At 37.1% G+C, this 21,983-nt stretch overlaps 1 protein-coding gene across 8 annotated transcripts in view; it reads left to right on the top strand.

Moving 5' to 3' along the window:
- Window positions 1-21,983, top strand: part of RNF111 (ring finger protein 111) — a 127,890-nt gene that overhangs the window by 92,254 nt on the left and 13,653 nt on the right. For 6 of the 8 annotated variants that reach the window (XM_055319963.1, XM_055319967.1, XM_055319966.1 and 3 more), the window contains exons 4-7: window positions 2,865-3,028; window positions 6,788-6,982; window positions 14,707-15,026; window positions 18,846-19,104. In XM_055319963.1, coding sequence (XP_055175938.1) covers window positions 2,865-3,028; window positions 6,788-6,982; window positions 14,707-15,026; window positions 18,846-19,104 — 938 coding nt within the window. The remainder of the gene's footprint in view (window positions 1-2,864; window positions 3,029-6,787; window positions 6,983-14,706; window positions 15,027-18,845; window positions 19,105-21,983) is intronic. The other 2 variants (XM_055319968.1, XM_055319964.1) reach the window with 1 other exon arrangement.

Genomic DNA, 21,983 nt, shown 5'->3' with positions numbered 1-21,983 from the left:
TGCAAGATCTGTCTTAGTAGAACAGGAGATCTTTTTTGTCTGGGAGGTGCTTAATGTTCAAGCACATTCATTTACCATAGTAATGGATAGTGATCTTGGACATAACACACAGTGCTCATGACCTATATTTATTTTCCTTATTGTTACAGGGGATATTAACTTTTGTCACTGTTTGGCTGGCTCTTGGCTTTTCATCTCTAAGAGGGAATGTATCCAGGGGCACCTGGCTGGCCCAGTCAGTGGAGTGTTGTGACTTTGATCTCAGGGTTGTGGGTTTGAGCTTCACATTGGATGTTGAAATTGCTTAAAAATAAAATCGTTTCAGCAAAAAGGGAGAATACATCTATGTTTTAGATCCTTTAGTTTCAGGATTTGACAGTTGGTACTAATCATAGGAACAGCTAAGGCCTGTGTGAAACTGTTGCTCATACATCAGGTTTTTTACTGGTGCTTCATACAGTATAATATTTGGAGTTATGACATCCTTGAAGGTTTCATAAACTGCAAAGTGGACCTGGAACTTTCTGCAGCTATTAAGAGCCTCCCAGAAATAATAAGACTATTCAATCTCACTAAACACGCTTAGTTTCTCAAGAATTTTAAATAGTGATCTCTCTCCTCACCAAAACCATTTCATCCTGAGACATTTGTTTACCGTCATGCCTTGATCTACACAATTCTTGCTGGAATGCAGTGTTTTTATTTTTTTTCTGTGTCTCTGGAATTAACCTTTATACCCCTATTTACTTGAGAATTTCATTTTAGAATTTGAGCTTCTTTCTAAGTTCTTAGGCTCTACAATTGTTGATCATTTTCAGCCTAGTTCTTTTCTGAGTGGTTGAGCTCACATCCCTAATAACTGCATATTAATGGACCTGGTTCACTCTTTTCATACATACTGACAATAAGCTTTTTTTTTTATCCTTGAAGTTATTTTTTTTTTAGTAATCTCTACACCTCATGTGGGGCTCGAACTCACCACCCCAAGATTGAGAGTCGCATGTTCTTCCAACTGAGCCAGCCGGGCACCCCTACATAATATGCTTCTAAGCAGTTTTATGTTCAGTTTGGGCAAGAGGAAAAAATAACTTCATAAGCCCCACCTTTCTCTTTATATATATAATTTTTTTTTATGGTAGTCGCACAGAGAGAGAGAGAGAGAGAGAGGCAGAGACACAGGCAGAGGGAGAAGCAGGCTCCATGCACCGGAGCCCGACGTGGGATTCGATCCCGGGTCTCCAGGACCACGCCCTGGGCCAAAGGCAGGCGCTAAACCGCTGCGCCACCCAGGGACCCCTCTTTATATATTTTTAAAGATTTTATTTATTTATTAACCAGGGAGACTAACAGGGGGCTTGATCCCTGGGCTCTGGTATCATGACTTGAGCCAAAGGCAGATGCTTAACCCACTGAGCCACCCAGGTGCCCTAAGCCTCACCTCTCTAAAACAGAGTTATTTTTCTTCTGGATCCTTAGGACTGCATATTCTATATAATGTTCCTCTGTACTCTCCATTCAGATTATTACAGTGAATCCTTAAAAAATTTTTTTAATAAAATAAATACCTGCAGATAATTTATTGCAATATAGCATCCCACACATAATAAAAGATGATGACATAAGTATTAGGTGTTGAGAGTTTGTGGTTACATGCTTTAAAAGCATAAAGTGGCTCAAACAAGTGATATTTTTTATGGCTACCAAACTAATAAACCAGCTGCAACTATCCTTACCTTTCTTGATCACAGGAAATCTCTGGGTGCTTTGAATCATTTTTAGGACAATACCAAGAGCTTATCATTGTTTAGGCCTCTCAAAACGATGGTTTGCAAATCCAATATCAGCTATACATTGAAGATCATGTGGGTGTTATTTAATCTTTAGGGTGTTGATATTTTTGTTACTTTGCTTATAGTGAATAGTTTTAGGTATTAAAGAATATATAAATACATATTACAACCCAGGTGTATTCAAAATAACCTTGAGAAGAGAACAGCATTCTTTTTTTTTTAGATTTATTTATTTAATTTAAAAAGAGAGAGTGCATGGTGGGGAGGGGCAAAGCGAGAGGAGTCTTTATTTTTAAGATTTTATTTATATGAGAGAGAGAGTACAAGTGGGGAAAGAGGAAGAATGTGGAGCCTGATACAGGGCTCAATCCCAGGACCCTGAGATTGAGCTGAACCAAAATCAGATGCTTAACTGACCAAGCTGCCCAGGCACTGCTAGGGGGAAGAGTCTTAAGCAGACTCCATGGTGAATGTGGAGCCTGACTCAGGGCCCGGTCTTAAAACCCTGAAAATCATGGCTTGAGCCAAAACCGAGAGTCACATGCCTAACAGACTGTGCCACCCAGATGCCCCAAGAGAGCAGCATTCTTGAAACAGAAACCTGTATTTTGGGGATCCCTGGGTGGCGCAGCGGTTTGGCGCCTGCCTTTGGCCCAGGGCGCGATCCTGGAGACCCGGGATCGAATCCCACGTCGGGCTCCGGATGCATGGAGCCTGCTTCTCCCTCTGCCTGTGTCTCTGCCTCTCTGTCTCAGTGACTATCATAAATTAAAATAAAATTAAAAAAAAAGAAACCTGTATTTTATACCAGTGATTTGTCTGAAATATCCTTTCTCATATTCATAGGTCAGTTGGTTGTTGAACATTTCATTCAGTACGTTTTATTGAATGCCAGGCGTTGTACTAGGTGTGATTTTTTTTTTCTTTGATAGTCAATTTTTAATTCTATTGCCATTATTTCTTTGGAGAAGAAACTTCACAATGTATTTTATAAGAAAGGCTTATGATTTCTTGGGTAACTAAAATTTTTGTTCTTTTTTTATATTTACTGATTTAATATTAATGTCATTTAAGGTCTCGTTCAACTCTTGGACACTCCAGATCTCATTGGAGCCAAGGTTCAAATTCTCATACAAGTCGGCCACAGGAGCCACGGAACCGCAGTAGGATTTCTACTGTTATACAACCCTTGAGGCAAAATGCAGCAGAAGTTGTGGACCTTACTGTTGATGAAGATGGTAAGTTGGATTAGCAACAGTATAGAATTATGAAGAGAATTAATAAAATCAGATGTCTTTGAAATACCTAGAAATGGGGTACCTGGATGGCTCAGTGGTTGAACATCTGCCTTTGGCTCACAGCGTGATCCCGGGGTCCCAGGATCGAGTCCTGCATTGGGCTCCCTGTGAGGAGGCTGCTTCTCCCTCTACCTATGTCTCTGCCTCTCTCTCTCTGTATCTCTCATGGATAAATAAATAAAATCTTAAAAAAAAAAAAAAAGAAACTCCTAAAAATGAAAGTCCTACTACTTTCTAGTAACATTATTAAACTACAGGAAAGTTGTTGGATATGCTAATCTTATGTTTCAGTTGATATAAAACCTCATTTGTAAATTGTGCCTAAAATTCTTTCTGTTGTTTCATTGCTCAGTAGTTATTTTCTTAGGGAGAAAGTACTTTTTTTAAAAAAGATTTATCTGAGAGAGAGAGAGCATGAACGGGGATAGGAGCAGAGGGAGAGAGAGAGAGGCAGTCTCCCCACTGAGCAGAGAGCCTGATGCTGGGCTTGATCTCAGGACCTCAAGGTCATGACCTGAGCCAAAGGCAGATGCTTAACTGACTGACTCACCCAGATATCTGAAAAAAGAATACTTTTACAAGTGGTAGTTTGATCTACCATCAGACCTACCTGTTTCTTTCATTTATAATATTATTGTCATAGTTTAACTTTGCTATGAAAAAGAGAAATGACACATTTAAAATGTAACAGAAAAGCAGTATAACTTGAATTTATATGGTAAATGTATGTTATTTGAAATGTCATAATTTGGGGTGCCTGGATGGCTCATTTGGTTAAGCAAATGACTTGATCTCAGCTCAGGTCTCAGACTCCTTGTCATGAGTTCAAGCCCTAGTTTTACATAGGCTAGTGTGGAGCCTATGTAAAAAAAATGTCAAAGTTACTTTTAATATTATGTTATCCTCTAATACTGGTACCTTTTGTGCTGCTCAGCCTTACTGTTTTCTTTTGACTTATAACTGTATCCAAGCAAGTATAAAAAGCTAGAAGTTGGAAAATAGAGATTAAGGAAAGTGGCAGCATGTATGAATCTGTGAATACCTATGTGAAGTTTCCTACATATCGAGAATTACCTTCAGGTACTAGTTACATCTTAGAAGGAAATGGTCATTCATAATTTCCTTTTAAAGGAAGATGATGAGCTCTATGTGAATTTGTTAGCTATAAGTTGGAGAAAGGATATATAAGGTACGTAGAGTTACAGGCCTTGTGCAGTCAGCTCTTATATGGATTGTTTGCAGCTTGGATGATCATGACTTTCAGAATATCACTACTTTGGAATTAAGATGTTTATGAAGAGATAATTTATTCACACTGTCTGCATTTCATTCAACTATGTCTCAGGTTTTATTTTGAAGTGCCATAAATTATCTGTAAGACAGTGATTAATATATTAGGGTTTAATTAGAGATACCTCAGAGTTAATTAATTTGGGATTACTACTTTAAACTGTTTTCCCTTGTGACCTCTACCAGCCACTAAGTAGGAAAAGGTGGTAGGGTAGTCTTTTAAACCATTGGAATTAGTTCAACCAGAACATTTTACTAGGTTGTAAATATTCCAGCAATCAGTAGATGCCTGTCTCTACTAAGCATCTATCTTATTAAAAATAAGTCCAAAACATTAACGATATTATTAGACTAGTGGTTCTTAAGTGGTGACTGTTTTGTTCCCTTGAAGACATTTGGAAATATCTATAGATATTTTTGGTTTTTATAATTGGGGAAGAGTACTACTGATACCTAATGGGTAGAGGCCCAGGATGCTGCTAACATCCTACAATGCACAGGACATCCATGCCCCTACCTTGACTCCCATCCCTAGCAAAGAATTACCGAACCCAAAATATCAATACTGCTAAGGTTCAGAAACAAATATACCATTTGCAAATAAAGAGAGGTTCTTCCCTCCCCATTTTATGTATAAGGAAATATATTTGTTTAAGCATCCAAAGTACAGTGTCCATGTAGATCAACAGATACTATTTGTCTTTCAGGAATCAGCTTAGCACACTGCATTGTATACAGTAGTTTGTCCTCTCGTTTTTTAAGATTTTATTTATTTATTCATGAGAGACAGAGAGAGGCAGAGACATAGAGGGAGAAGCAGGCTCCTTGCAGGAAGCCTGATATGGGACTTGATTCCCCAGACCTGGGATCACACCCTGAGCCAAAGGCAGATGCTCAATGGCTAAGCCACCCGGGGGTTCCTGTCTTCTCATTCTATATGACATTAAGAGAATCCCCCCTTTTTTTTTTCCAATAAAGATTTTATTTATTTATTCATGAGAGACAGAGAGAGAGAGAGAGAAGCAGAGACATAGGCAGGCTCCATGCAGGGAGCCTGATGTGGGACTGATACGGGGCCTCCAGGATCGTGCCCTGGGCCGAAGGCAGGTGCTCAACCACTGAGCCACCCAGGCGTCCCAAGAGAATGAATCCCTTTTCTGATCTAATCAGTATGACTATGCTTTGGACAGACTTAGTCTCACTTTTTAAACAACTATTTTACAATCAGAGTCTAAAGTAGAACTCATATATAAATCAAGGTATGCCTAAATTTCTTTAACTTTCTACAGAAATTATAATTTTTATTAGAAAGCACTGGTAAATATTAATATTTGCAAAATTTTTTTGAAAACATACAAAAAGGCATGTAAAAAAGATTAAAAGTTTTTTTTTAAGATTTTTATTTATTTATTTATTCCTGAGAGACAGAGAGAGACAGAGACAGAGACAGAGACACAGGCAGGGGGAGAAGCAGGCTCCATGCAGGGAGCCCGATGTGGGACTCGATCCCGGATCTCCAGGATCACACCCTGGGCTGAAGGCGGCGCTAAACCTCTGAGCCACCCGGGCTGCCCAAGATTAAAAGTTTAAAAAAATCGTAGCTAATGTTTAAGTGGTTACTATATGTAAACTGTTATACAGAGTGCTTTATATGTATGACCTCAGTTCATCCGAACAATAATTGTGTGAAGAAAATTCTGTACTTTCCCAGTTCTACAGATGAGGAAATGCAGAGTGGTTAAGTAACTTAGCCATGATTGTAGTATCATTGTTGAAATCAGAATTGCTTATCCAAGCAGTCTGACTCTAGAATCCATTCTGTCCCAGAGAAAGGGTAATTTGTAATACTGGTCTGACAGCCTGTGATAATGTGTATGAAAATAGTAAAGGGACTTTTTTTTTTTTAAGATTTTATATATTTATTCATGAGAGATACAGAGACACAGGCAGAGGGAGAAGCAGGATCCACGCAGGGAGCCCAACTCAGGACTCGATCCCAGGTCTCCAAGATCACATCCCGGGCTGAAGGCAGTGCTAAACTGCTAAGCCACCGGAGCTGCCCCAGTAAAGGGACTTTTACTTTCCTTTTCTTATTTTCGTCTTTGTGATAGATCAGGAAACTTATATATTGTTACCCAAAAGAACTGTGATAATCACCTGAATTATTGGAATATGCATATGTGTTGAATTTTTTTAAATGCAGTAATCATATTTTAGTAGCATGTCATTTTAATGGTGTAGGCTACCTTTAGGAAAGCTTTCTTTTAAAAAACAACTGTATATTGTGCTTACTAGAGAGTTCATATCTTTAAATTTTATTTTAATAATTATAAAAATGTTACCTTGAATTAAAATATAACCCATTACCTAATTTATTTTGAATGCTAAGTAAAATTTTGTATTTTTTAGAACCTACTGTAGTACCAACCACTTCTGCCAGAATGGAATCACAAACCACAAGCACTTCCATTAACAACTCAAATCCATCTACCTCTGAGCAGGCCTCTGATACTGCTTCAGCTGTCACTGGTAGCCAACCCTCCACAGTGTCAGAGACTTCAGCTACTCTTACAAGCAATAGTATGACTGGTACTTCTCTAGGAGGTATGTAATAAAGTGGGTGAGGACTCTTTTTCATTACTCTTGTTAGAAAAAGTGTTGTTTTTAATATTTTAGCTATATTAGCAAGAACATATTCTTAGAATAAACCGTATATGAACAAAGTAGTCTCCTTATAATTAGACTGTAATTTCATATTTGAGTTTGTGTGCTATATATTACCCAGTTATCATAGCTCAACTGAAAGAGATCAGCAAGAATTAAATGGCTGACTAAAGATATGAGCAACAGAAGAAAAATAGGTAAATGGAACTTCATCAAAACTTATACCTTTTGTACATCAAAAGACATTATCAAGAAAGTGAAAAGACAGCCAAAAGAGGGGGAAAAATACTTGAAAATCATATATTTGGTAAAGGCCTATTATCCAAACTATATAAAGAGCTTACACAGCTCAACAATAAAAAGACAGATACCCCAGTTTAAAAATGGGCAAAGAATTTGCATAGGTATTTTTCTAACAAAGATGCATGAAAACAGCATCATTAGTTATTAGAGAAATGTAAATCAAAATCACAGTGGATCCACTACTTTATCCTCATCTGGTTGTCTATTATTCAGAAAAACAAACCAAAACCAAAGAACAAGAAATCAGAAAATAACCAGTATTGACAAGAATGTAGAGGAATTGGAACCCTGATGAACATCTGGTGGGAATGTAAAGTGCTGCAGCCTTTATAAAAAAACACATTGGCGGTTCCTCAAAACTTTAAAGCATAGTTAGCCTATGACCTACAGTCTCACTCCTAGGTATGTCCCCAAAAGAATTGAAAATGAGGATGGGTATTTTTTAAAAAGTTTGATGATGTCCATTTTCTCAAAATTTTTTTGTTTCTTTTGGTGTCATATCAAAGAAACCCAGAGTCACAAAGATATATTCCTGTGTTTTAAGTGTTTCAGCTCTCACCTCAGATTATTATCTTTCAGTTAGCAGTGATATCTCTGGTTCTTGTTCCTGTCACTTGTTTAAGAGCATGAAGCTGCCCTTCTTTCACTCCTGGACAAAGGCACAGAGATAAGAACTTGCTAACCATTTACTGACTGGGATGTTGTAGGCCCTGTGGCTCATAGAGTGTATCACCATTAATAATGAAACCACCTTATGCTTTCTTCCATTTTTTACTTTTAATAGTATTGTATTTAATTCTAACAGTATCATTATAACCTACATTGAGCAGATTAGGAAATCTTCTTGTGACTGGATTAGGTCTTGCTGTTGTGGAAAATTGAGAGTAGAATCCAGAATCTAAGGAGTTTTCCCAGAGATATCTTTTAAATACTATATTCTTTGGGGAAAAAAGTAAGCAGAAATGAAATGTGCTAATTTTTATTTCATTTATCAGGTGTATGCTCTTTCCCGAGTACCCTACTGAGTGTCTTATGTGTTATTTTTATATATTATCATTTAATCCTTAAAAACGTTGTCGTTGTATTACCCTTCCCATTTCAGAAATGAAGGAATCTGGAAGTTAAATACTTTAAAAAAAACCAAGTTAATAATATTTGAGTCAAAGATTTGAACTCTTCTCATGCGCTCCTTTTTCCTGGTAGCGTTATGTACTCTGATTCTTGTCTAGATTTTATGTGACACAGTCCCAACTTTACTTCAAGACTTTTTCAGAGCTTTTATTTTCTTATATTTTTAAGTCTCTTGTTCGCTCAGAACTCACATTTAATATCTGTAGTGACTTCATTATCTGAATGGTTTTCTCATACTATTACCTATATTGACGACTATGTTTGGGATAGACTTGGTTGTGTTGTGTTTTTCTAGAGTAGGAGAACCCTGTTCCAGGCCAAATTGTTCCTCTCTATAAAACTGAAAGAAGCAGATACTCACACAACATTAGGGGCACTCAGTTTTGCTGACTTCATTTCTTGCTAAGACTCTATAGAACATCAGTCTCCTAATTTCTTCACATCCTGTCCTTACTTTGTACCTTCTTGCGTATTTCCAACCTTGAATCACTCAAGCCATCAAGCTTCACTCCTCTCTAGGTTTTTAGATGGGCCTCATGAAAATTACAGAACCAAGCATATTGGTGCCTTGTGAGTTTATGGTATCTGATCTTGGGCTTTTGATAATAAGTTACCATAGTGTGATGTATCTCAGTTAATTCCCTTTCCTTCCCCTTAGTGACTATTCCAAAATTCCCTCATTTTCCTCAAGACTTTGATTCCTCCAGGGAAAAATAAATTAAAAAGTAAGTGGAGGTTCTCAAACATTCATAACTTCCAACCCTTCCATGAAAACTTTTATATCCTTCTTTCCTTACTCTTGGTCTTTTAACTCCTTCTTTTCCTTTGCAGTCCCTTTATTCATGCTCTACCTCTTGTCCCTTCTTGTGTCCTTGACCTTGCTTTAACAGTTACCTTCTCAGCATCTTTGTTTGCTCCATTCCGTTAGTGTGCATTAGTACATTTGTGTTAAGTCTGTGTACCCTTAAATGGGTCTTCTATACCTGAAACTCCTTCCTTAACTTTCTTCTGACTCTTGTCAAAACAAATGTGTTAAAAAAATCTGGCAGTAATCTTCTCATCTTTGTTTTCTCCCAGGACTCTATTCTTATCCTTTCTCACTAGCCCGTCTCATAACTGCATGTGTTTTCAACTACTGCCAGTATGCCAGTGACCTTCCATTTGTGTTTCTAGAGCCTTCTCTTTGTTTTAAATTTTTATATCCAGCTGCCTATTGGACACCTCTCTCCTTTGGACAACCATTCTGCAACCACCTCAAACTCCAAATGCCCCAAATAGCTCATCATATATCTTGACTTTTCCATGTGCTTTTTACTTTATGCATGCATGGTATTCATTTTTTCCATGTGCTTTTTACTTTATGCATGCATGGTATTCATTTATTCAAATATTTATTGATTGCACACTATAAATCAGGCACTGTTCTAGGCACTGGAAAGAAAACAAATTTTCTGCCCTAACAGAATGTTCTAGTGGATAATAATAGTTAACATCTGTGTTATGTTGAGCTCGTAATATTGGTCCATGATTTATCTACATTAACTCTAATTTTTTATAATAACTTATGAGGCAGAGTCTATTATTACTCTTCTCATTTTATAGGTGAAGTAACTTGGCCATGGTTAAATGATAGTGGAACCAAGTATTCAAAAGTAGGAAGTCTGGCTTGGAGCCTGTACTCTTCCTTTATTTCTCCGTCTTGACACTGTTGTCTTTGTGCTATGCAGTTCTTTTTATGGGGGGCTCCCCATGCATTGTAGGATATTTAGCAGCATTGTTGGACTCTACCTACTAAATACCAGTAGTACCACTTCCCCTCTAGGTATCCCCAGATGTTCCCTGGGGCACAACATTGCTCTATACTATATTAGAACCCAGTGCTTCTATTTTAATGCTGGTTGATTTATATCTTAAATTGTTTCCATATTTGATGATGATCTCCTTAAGGACTAAAGATCAAGTTTTTCTCTTCATAGTACTTAGCTCCATACATGCCTCTTTTCCCTTGAGAGGTAAACTTATATTTAGCAAGGGCTTATTGAACCACCTACATTGTACAGGCCTGTTTCTAGTTGCTAGAGATAAAACAACAGAGGCAGACAACATCATTATAAGTTATTTTAAATGCCAGTACTTTCAGGGAGCCTGCATGGCTTAGTCAGTTAAGCATCTGACTCTTGATCTCAGCTCAGGTCTTGATCTCAGGGTCATGAGTTCAGGATCTTGAATTCAAGTCCCCCATTGGGCTCCAGGCTGGGTGTGTGAAGCCTACTAAAAAGGAGGGGAGGGCAGGACTTTAATTTTTCACCATTGTATATTTCAGTGCCTTATATAATAGATCCTTTACCAGTACCATTATTATGTGTAATGCTTGCCAGAGGAATGAATACATCTCAATAATCATGCTAGCATCACAATGAAAGTATCTTAACCAGCTTGCTGTCACTGGGCTATGGAATTAATTTCTCTGGTGCAGGTTTATTATTGTTTCATTTTTAGTGGACACTCTCTGGGCTAACTTTAATAAAAAGGAAATGTTTTATCTGCTTGATCAGATCTTAGTATTTCACTTCTAATTTATGGTAGTTTCCTTGGTTAGTCACTCTGGAACAAGAGGAAATTCAGTTGCCTTTACTTTGGGTTACCAGCCTGTTTAAGCAACAAAGAGGTTCTGCATTACAGGAAAATATATTATTAATTTAACTGGAAGCCAAAACTGTACCTTAAGAAGTAGAACTATAAGGTCAGTCTTCTTTTTGAAGCCACATTGTTAGTGATATGACCCTTTAAATATGTGTTCAGCTGTAAGTATATTGTAGTCATTATGCTTCCTCTTCTCTCACTCTGATTTTTGTATTAGAAATATTTGAAGAAAAAAAATATTTGAAGAAAAAGAGGACAACTTCTTTTTGAACAAATGAGTATCATATCTATCACTTTGTTCACAGCCTTACTAGTCCAACACATCTTTTGCTCTGACTGCACACTCCTCTCCTAAAATTTGAAGTTATACATAAGCCCCAAGTAGCTGGATTTATAAAAATAAAGTATTTTAATTGGAAGGAACTATATGAAGGTCACTTAGCTTACTCATTGAATGGATTTGGTGTTCCAGAGGTTTCTGATAATTTTTTATGAAGTAACACAATAAATGATGTTCATTTGTGCAATACTTGGTCATGGGAGCTGAGATAAAACCCTGAAAATGTTGCTGAAGGTAAAGATACTGTAATAGTTACTGCTACAGATACTACAGCATATGGAAAATAGTTAATGTTTGATTCAGCATAGCTAAGATAGACTGTCAATCATTATCTGTTCCTGATAAGCTAGTTGTAACTTTGTCCAGGTTATTTAAGAAAATTGGAGGGACACCTGGGTCACTTGGTCAGTTAAGTACCTGCCTTCAGCTCAAGCCCTGATCCCAGGGTTCTGGGATCGAGCTCCACATTGGGCTGCCTGCTCCTTGGGGAGCCTGCTTCTCTCTCTCCTCCCTTTGCCTGATGCTCTTCTTGCTTGTGTGCTTTCTCTCTCTCTCTCTCTCTCTCTCTGTCAAATAAATAAAGTCTTTAAAATAAAATTGGAATGAAAGTGACATACTTATAGAATTGACTTTGAATCTGCTGTAATTTATGTTTTAAAAGTAAACACCATGGGGTGCCTTGGTGGCTCAGTTGGCCAAGTATCGAACTCTTGATTTCGGCTCAGGTCATGATCTTAGGGTTGTGAGATTGAGCCTCGTGTCAGGCCCTGCACTCAGCAAGGAATCTTTTAGAGATTCTCTCCCCGCCACTTCCTCTGCCCCTTCTCCAGCTCACACACACTCTCTCTCTCAAATAAATAAATAAATCTTAAAAAAAGAGAGAGAGCTTAAAAAAATAAAACACCTTGTCAACTTTGTCGTTGTTGTAGTTACAAGTTACTTGTAATATTTAACTTTTCAACTGATGCTAACAAGGTAGTACTGATTCCAGGAGGCAGTTAGAAATTAGTAAAAATTAGGATTTGTTTTTCCATCCAATGTCACAGATTCCTGAATTCTAGTTCCAAGTTAAGAACCTTTACTAAAGGACAGCCCGGGTGGCTCAGTGGTTTAGTGCTGCCTTCAGCCCAGAGCGTGATCCTGGAGACTGGGGATCGAGTCCCATGCCGGGCTCCCTGCATGGAACCTGCTTCTCCCTCTTTCTCTCTCTCTCTCTCTCTCTCTCTGTCTCTCATGAATACATAAATAAAATCTTTAAAAAAAAAAAAAAGAACCGTTACAAAAGAGTACAAGAAATTAGCCCAAATAGGACAGACTAGGAACTGAGAAAAAAAAAAAATGTACAGAGATTTAGAATGGAGATACTGCCTAACAGGATTTAGATCACAGACCTTGCCCAGAAGAGAATCAGGAAAGGCAGGATAGGACATGTATGGGAGGGCAGACCCAAGAGAATTACAGGGAGGTTTGCTGCAATCAGACATATCAACCAGAGCCTGAAGCACCCCACCCAGATTCATTTATGTGAGCCTATAAATTCCTTTCATTATTTGAGCCAGTTTAGGTTGGATTTTTATATTATTTGTGAGTATCTAGTATATTCCTAATCAGTACATTGGGCCAGAAGAGATTGGCTAGGTTCTGTGAGCCAAATATTAGCAGTTTCCCTGGTCTTGGTTACTCCAGAAATAGGGCTAGAAGAGTGGTACTCTAGAATCCTAAGGGCTCTGAGGAGATGACTCAGGAGTCAGGTGCAGAAGGGGGAAAGGAATTAATAAGGACAGGGCTCTGGGCTTGCCACTCCTCTATTTTTTTAAAGAATTTATTTACTTGAGAAAGAGACTGAGTGCACGCAAGCATGATCGACCGGAGGGGCAGAGAGGGACAAGCAGACTCCCCGCTGAGTAGGGAGCCCAACATGGGGCTCAATCCCTGAGCTGAAGGCAGTCACTTAACTGACTGAACCACCCAAGCACCCCTCTACTCTTTAATTTTTTGATTTTAAATAAAAAAATAATAATAATTTTTAAAGATTTTATTTTTAAGTAATCTCTAAACCCAACATGGGGCTCAAACTCAACCCCCAGCTCAAGAGTCGCACATTCCTCTGACTGGGCCAGCCAAGCTTCCCTCCATTTTTATCTGTTTTATATAGTTTGTACATGATATGCAGCTTGAGAAAATGCTGTTTTTTAGATAAGTCTGAAGCCCTGAGGTAGACCTTCTTGGGGTGCTTTTGCAGGTCTTCTGGCACGGAAGAACATGCCTTCAGAATAACTCTGGGCATATGGCAGAGAGCATAACCAAGACTCAGATGATTCATACCTACAGGATCATCTTTTCCAAAAACAATCATGCAAGATGTTTATTGTTCCATTTAATAGTAAGAAAGAGGTTAAATAACTTTTCTAAGTCACATTGCTCAGGATTACACAGGCTTAGGACTAAACTCAAGCACATCTGACTCCATGCCTTTCCTACTGTTCAACTCTAGTTCACTAGATTATTATGAGATACCTGTAATTTTTCACAAATTATAGAGTTTTATTCTATTCTTTCAAGTCAGAGTTTGGAGGGCAGAGGAAGGGAAAGGATGTCAGGTTAGTGAGACTTAGCAAGACATCTCTGAGTTGGGTGGTTATGTCTTAAGAAGATAGGATTTTTAAGAAACAGATAGTCATTATTTCGTAGAAATGATTTATGGTGTTAGGGAGTTCATGGACTCAGGAGAATCTTTGTTGCAAATAAGGACTCAAGTGACATACTAGAATTTTTAAAAATTCAGTTTAAAGCTTATTGTTTATTATGACCTAGGAAAAGGCTATCTCTTTTCATATTTAAACATCATGGTAGTGGCACCTGACTGGCTCTGTTGGAAGAGCATCCAACTCTTGATCTCTGGGTCATAAGTTCGAACCCCATGCTGGGTGTAGAGATTACTTATATAAATAAAACTTACACACACACACACACACACACACACACACCCCGCCCCGCATACCATCATGGTAAAGGTGAGCCTCCTGAAGGATTTATGCTTTCAGAAAAATCCTAGTGAAGATTACTGCCCAAAATTGTCATATGCATGTTAAGAATGTGGTGCTATCACATTCTTCTTTACAGAGATTTGAATTTATTCAATTGATTAAATTTAATCAATTCCTTATTTGCTTAATTTATATACAGTACCTATGTTTTACAGAGTGATATTTGATCATTTGATTGTTCTGTGCATTTTTGTTTCAAGATGACTCAAGGAGAACTGCCTCTAGTGCTGTAACAGAAACTGGCCCTCCTGCAATGCCAAGATTACCTTCCTGCTGTCCCCAGCACTCACCATGTGGAGGGTCGTCACAGAATCACCATGCATTAGGACATCCACATGCAGGTTGCTTTCAGCAGCATGGCCACCATTTTCAGCATCATCACCACCACCATCATACCCCCCACCCGGCTGTCCCAGTTTCTCCCTCCTTTAGTGATCCTGCTTGCCCTGTGGAAAGACCTCCACAAGTACAAGCACCTTGTGTAGCCAACAGCAGTTCTGCTACCAGCTATCATGACCAGGTATGTGGAATTTGATGAGGTTTTCTTTTTTTTAATTGTAAAAACTGCTTTTTTTCCAGGAGGAAAAAGAAAAACAACCTTCAGGATGAATTTTATACACTAAATATAAATATGTTGCCCTTGCAAAAGTGGCCCAATTTAGTGGTCTGTGTTTCTTTTTTTTAATTAAGTCTCTAGGATTTTCTGAGGGTCTAAATTATTGCAACTAATTGAGAGGGCCTGGGATGTAGAAAATTAGAAGTGATACTTTTTTAAAATTCTGAAATGGTTTTTGGGGTTTTTAGTTAAATACAGGTGAATCTGATCTTTGGAATTTTATTTCAGAGTGTTGGAATTGCTGTGTCAACCTGATTCATGAGAAATAAGGACATTTTTCTAGTTTTTTTTTTATCCTCTACCTTTTACTCTGGAACTCCCTATATCTTCACTTATCTAGAAATAAACTGCCTTCTCAAATGCAAACCAGTGACATGGTTTCTCAGAGCCAGATGAGGTGTTTATTAGTTTATGGAGAATTGAAATATCTATCAGTAACAAAATTATAATTTAGTTGATATTAATGATGAGTGCTTGAAATGTCAAATAATATTAAATTAGTGTCAGTGATTATGTGGAGTAAGTGAAGGTCAGGCATTACGTGTTGTTTTAACTTCTGCTGTGTCATCTCTATGTATAATTGTGATATTTTGGGGTACATACTTTTAAAAGTAAAACATAATTTTAAGGTAAAAGTGTAACTGACATATACTAGAAAATAGTCAAACTAGAAAATTCAGGGCAATTGCTTTTCTGTATTCCCTGACCTTTCCTAAATACTTCACTTTTAAAAATTTTGATAGTTATCTTTCCTGGATCTGAAAGATTAAAAATAAGAAAGAGGGATGTTCCCTTAAAAAAACCAAACAAACAATAGATAAGCTGCTATTTTCAAGAGTAAATTTGAAAGAGTTTGGTAGGAAATATGATTGAAGAGATTTTAGACTGTTTTGGTTCTCCTAACAGTTCTAAATATTAACATCTACTGATCCTCTAAAACCTGTTCTTCCTCTTGGGAATGAGGAAACATCAAGAAAAACTTCTTAGTGGACTGAATGAAAGGCCCTGCTTAAAAGTAAAATTGTCTTTCACTAGAAATATGAGCTGAAAGGGAGGGTTTATAAGTATTATAGGAAAACAGTGAAGAAGTGAATCTGCTGACTTTTTCCACATTCATTCAAGAGCTACCAAAACGTGGGGCCTTTTGTTTACAGAATATTGTTGTTGTTGAACTAGTAAAGTAATAACAGCTGGTTTGAGAGAGATCATGCGTATGCAGTATTTTCTTTTAACCTAGTGTGTTAATTACAGGTAGAATCTTTTACAGTTTTGTTCACTGTTAAATAAATGTAACCTATTCACTTATCTCTAAGTAGATATATTTGGACTGCACACAAAACTTGAAGAACAGAATCAGGCAGTCAGTGGTAATAGTGGGTATGAAGGAGAAACAGAGTGAAGTTTTAACAATATAAACAGACTCATATAGACATTTAGAAAACTGAAATCAGCCACATGCTCATGAGGTAATGTCTGATAGTCTTTAGTTGAGATCTGTGTGGGCACAGCAGGAAGTTGAGGAGTGGGAGAAGCAAACTGATCTGAGCATTTGTGATTGTGTAGATGTATTATGATTAGTGTCAGATTGTGGGTAGGCAGACAAGGGTTGGGGAGGATTAGGCCTGACAACAGAGAAGGTGCAGTAGTCACTTGACACTCTGTAGCCCTTACTACTCCTTTGGATGTAGCTTTCTCTTTTGAGAGAATAGGTCAGTTAGTGTTATGCATTGCTTAGGATCTTTGTAAAGTAATACTTGCCATTTCTGTGCCGATCTTGTTTACTCTGTCTTTATCCTTCTAGAGCAAGATTTGAATGAACTGTTGGTATTGTGAAGAGGCCTCGGTTTAGTGGTCCCTCCCCCTTCTCTTTTTATTCTTTACTTTTACCTTTACCCTCAGTTTCTTGCTAGGAGGACATTCACCCTACTTAACTTACTTGCTGGGAGTGTTCTTAATCACTGACTGGAAAAAGATAGGAAATTTACTCATCTTCATAGTATGTTGATAATCCAGTCCATTTGCCAAGTCTTAGTCAAAATAGGGAAGGGAGTATAAATTCACAGTCTTACAATATTTTTAACCTTATTACCCAAGTTGAAGGACATACATGTATTTGTCAACTCAGGCCAGACATTTGCATAATTGGTTATAGGTACATGATCTAGAAAAACAAAGGAGCTCTTTTTCAACTTCCCATAGCTTCTCCTGTGCCATCATCCCCTTTCCCTTTTAGCATTCAAGAGTTCCTTTTGTTTCTGTTACCCTTGAGCCTGGAGGTCCATTGGAAGTTCAGAGACCACAATGGTTCCTTTGAGGACTGCTGGGTGACCTGGGTGTCTAAAGAATGCATTTCCCTAGTTTTCTTCATCTTTAGCTCCTCAGTTTCCAGTATTGAACAATTCTTGTATATAAATACATATATGGCATCATACTACTATTTTCTTTTTTAAATTATTTTCTTTAATCACATTTTTAAAATTACAGCTATACTAAACACTAAGCAAAGACTTGTATTTAAATCACTTAAGAGGGATCCCTGGGTGGCTCAGCAGTTTAGCACCTGCCTTCGGCCGGGGGTGTGGTCCTGGGATCGAGTCCCACGTTGGGATCCCTGTGTGGAGCCTGCTTCTCCCTCTGCCTGTATCTCTGCCTCTCTGTGTGTCTCTCATGAATACATAAATAAAATCTTTAAAAAAAAATAAAATCACTTAAGAGGGGCAGGGTGGCTAGTTGTCTCGGTTAGCATCTGCCTTCGGCTCAGGTCACGATCCCAGGGTCCTGGGTTTGAGCCCCACATCTGGCTCCTTGCTCAACAGGGAGCCAGCTTCTCCGTCTCCCTCTGCCTACCACCCCCTCCCCCTGCTTGTGCTCCCTCTCTCTCTGTCAAATAAATTAATAAAATCTTCTTAAAACACTAAATAAAAAATCACTTTAAGATACGAAGAAGCAGTTCTGTTTTTGTAATCTACTCTAGAGTAGATTGTGATCGAGTGAAGTGTTTTACTTAGGATTTTTCAAAATGCTTTTGAGGAATGATCTTAATTACTGATGAGTAGATATGGAATCTATACTCTTTGATTTCTTTTCCAACTTAGTAAATGGACCTTCCCTAAAATCATATTTCTAATTTTTTTGTAAATGAAATTATTATAAGGCAAAGCCAGCTCATCATTCATCTTGAATAATCACACACCCTTTGTTATCTTGGATAGTGTTTGTATTATTAGAGTTTCAGTTTAATGCTTGCTATTTACAGTTTAGAAACAGGACAGACAACTTTTTACCTAGAACCCTTAATCTTTTTAGTGGTGTGATTATATGTTTTCCAAAGGAGTCCTAAATAATCAAAATTTGGGGGTAAAGAAGAATATGGAATTACGATTTTAAAGTTTCTTTCTCTCTAAAATCTAGATAATGGAAGAGAGCTAGACCTTAATATATAAATGAATTTTTGTTCACCTTGTAGCATGATCTTATGCATGATTTTAAAAAACTGATTATAGATTTTAAATATATGATCACTACAATTTTTATAATCCAAAGTACACAGTATTTTCTTAGTGCTGAATAGGTCTTCATACTAAAACTTCTACCGGTTTGAAATTTTTAACTTATTAGAGATTCTATTTTTCTAGATTGCAATTGGAGTACTTTTATAATATAACATGAAACAGTGTTTTGACCAAACTTTAGAACGATAAAATATAGTTCCTCTTTATACAGCAGGCATTGCCAGTAGACCTGAGCAACAATGGTATCAGAAGTCATGGAAGTGGTGGTTTTCATGGAGCATCTGCATTTGACCCCTGCTGCCCTGTTTCTTCTTCCCGAGCTGCAATCTTTGGCCATCAGGCTGCTGCTGCTGCCCCGAGTCAGCCATTATCAATAGATGGTTATGGATCCAGCATGGTTGCGCAGCCCCAGCCCCAGCCCCCTCCACAAGCCTCACTGTCATCATGTCGACATTATATGCCACCTCCTTGTAAGTATAAATTTAACAGGCAAAGAACTTAGAGGCATATAAATGAAGATTTGTACATTCCTATATGAAATAGCCTTTCAATAATACTAATTCATAAATTTTTAGTATTTCCTTGGCCTTAGAGCAGGGTGTATTTTGTCCATTTCATCCTCTCTTCACCCCACATTCCCCAAACAGCCTTCTAAGATAAAAAGAACAGATGTTATTTAAAAAGGTCAGAGAAATAAAAAGTATGATATTTTCTGTCTTTTACATTTTAACATTTACATTTTAATATATGAAATTGAACTACATTGAATGGTACCTTAGACTCCTATGATAGGAAACTTTAAGGGATTGAGATTTATCCTTAGGAGTAACAGACAGTTTGAAAGCTTAGTAGTTGTTAGGGACAAGCAAATAAATTTTGACTAAGAATTCTGAAGGTCAACTGAGGCATACGAGAGAATACTTGCACAGAGAGCTTGGCCGGTTGCAAAAAGATTTCTCTGTTCATTTGATGTGGGCAATTAAATAGAGTCAGACATAGTTTTTCTAAAGAAATTGAAATCTTTGAGATCTGTGAGTATCATAAGAAATGAGAAGTGCTCTTAGGCTATATAACACATATTAGGCTAATAATAAATTAATTAAAAAACTGAAAATTCATACCAGGAGTAAGCTAGGAGGTTGGCAAGGACATTTGCTTTTGTTCTGATTACATGCAAGGGATTGTTTTCAGTTACAAATCTCATTAGATATCTTCTTCCATTCCTATAATATAAAAAATCTGAGTCTTACAGATAGAGCTGGAGTCAACCCAGGATTTGTACAGTGAAACCTGGGTATAATATCATTTACCTTTTCAGTGATACAACTTAAGATATAAAGTATAAGTTAGAAAACAGGTTTTGGAAGAGCTTTCACAAAGCACTGATCAATGGGCAAAATCTTTTCTCTAGGCTGTTTTGTGATACCTATTGATATTTTAATTGATTGTCTTTTATTAGGAACTCAAAATGTGTAGTTTTCTGCCCCCCCCCACTAATATATTGAAGCAGTTTATAAGTGAGTCCATTTCTTTTTAAATGCCCTAATAAAGAAGTGTTTTAGATTTAAACTTGCTCTACTTTTATTATCAAAGTAACTTGTGTACGTTGTAAGAAGTTTGAACTGCAGAATAACATAAAATTAGAAGTTAAAAGCCCTTCTCTCATATTCCACTAATCTGAATATCTTGAAGGTAGCAACTGTTTGTAGCTTATAAAAACCTTCCAGAGTTTTTCTTTCTACACACAAAAGTATATATATGTGTGTGTCTTTTTTAAAAAGTGGGATCATAAGCGTATTATTTGCCTCTCTTTGAGTTTTTTTCTTTTTTAAAAAAGTTTTAATAGTACATCTTAGATTTTTTTTTCCATATTAGCCATAAAAATCTAGGTGGTTATTCTCAATACCCTCATAGTATTCTGTTGTGTATTAAATCATTTCTCTGTTGAGATTACATTGTAGTTTTTTAGTCTGTCTCTTGGGTAACTTCCTAGGAGTGAGATTTCTGGGTCAAAGTAACATGTTGAACTTTTAGGAAGCAATACCAAATTTTGTTTTGTTTTGTTTTAATGGCAAGAACACACAAAATAGAGAAGGAAGAGAGAGATGGCTTATGGGAATTCAGAATGTCACCTTTCTGTAGTGGTTAGCAATCTATTTTGTTTAGAAACTACAGTGAATTATAACAAAGGCTGAACTTTTCACCACACACACACAGAGCTGTGTGAGGTAATGGATGTGTTAATGAACCTGGTTGTAGTAATCATTTCACAAAGTTATATGTATGTCAAATTGTCATCTTGTATACTTTCAATAATATATAATTGTATTTGTTAATTATACTTCAATAAAGCTGAAAAAAATGATTGCTGAAGAGTTAAATTGATTCATTCTGAAACAAAACTTTAAAATTTTGTAATATTTGTCAGTATTGTTTCTTGCATAATGGTTATAGAAATAGAAAACTTCGAATTGAAACTGGAAAAAAAAATGCTCTGAATTTGAGGAAGGATAGTTAACAGTGGTAAAACATAGTGACTTCTCTCTTTATAACCAAGTACTGAGTTTTCTTGGAGTAAAGTCTTTATTTGAAAACATGACGTTTAGAGAATCACTTAAAAATGGTCTCAGAGTTTATATTGAGCTTAATGAAAATTTCCTTTAAATACATGCTAGCAAGGTATCCTTTGAAAATATGACTGAATGAGTTCATGGTTACATAACTTTCACCCCTGCTGAATCAGAAGTGACTAAAATTGAAGGAAATTCTTCTGACCTAAAACCAGAGAATGGCCATTCCTCTGTACCATACTCCAAGAAAGTCTTCCAAATACAATGAAATTGGGACTGGGACTGAAATCCAAGGAGACAATATATTTTTAGACCTTGAACAGATGCATGTCTCTTAAAGTAAGAGAGATGTGTATTCCTCGGAGAGACTTTTCAGCGGCTGCTTTGAAACCAAGAATGAAGAAATAGGGGAAGCCATCCTTATTCAGGCTGATTTCCACTGCAAGTTCTTGGCAAATATTCCACTTCATCTTCTTAATGTAGCACAGGAAAAATGACACAGGGCAGGGAGAGAGAAGAGCAGCAATAAAGGAGTATCTTTGCAGTCTTGGCCAAAAGAACTTGCAAGTTCCTTTCTTCTCTATGGTGCTCTGTAATGAGTAATCATAAACAAAAGCAAGATTTATGTATTTATAAAAGTGTAACTACTGCATTTGACTCCACAAAAGCAAAAAACTTGCATATGGTAAAATAAAATTAACAAAAGACAATTTGGAAAAATGTTTATACCTTATAATGACATACCTTCCATGTATACAAAGAATAACTACAAACCAATG

The sequence above is a fragment of the Nyctereutes procyonoides genome, unplaced genomic scaffold (assembly GCF_905146905.1).
Source record: "Nyctereutes procyonoides isolate TBG_1078 unplaced genomic scaffold, NYPRO_anot_genome, whole genome shotgun sequence".
In the NCBI taxonomy this organism is placed as follows: Eukaryota; Metazoa; Chordata; class Mammalia; order Carnivora; family Canidae; genus Nyctereutes; species Nyctereutes procyonoides.
Note: the sequence above shows the minus strand (reverse complement) of the source record. Positions and strands in the feature narration are given on the sequence as shown.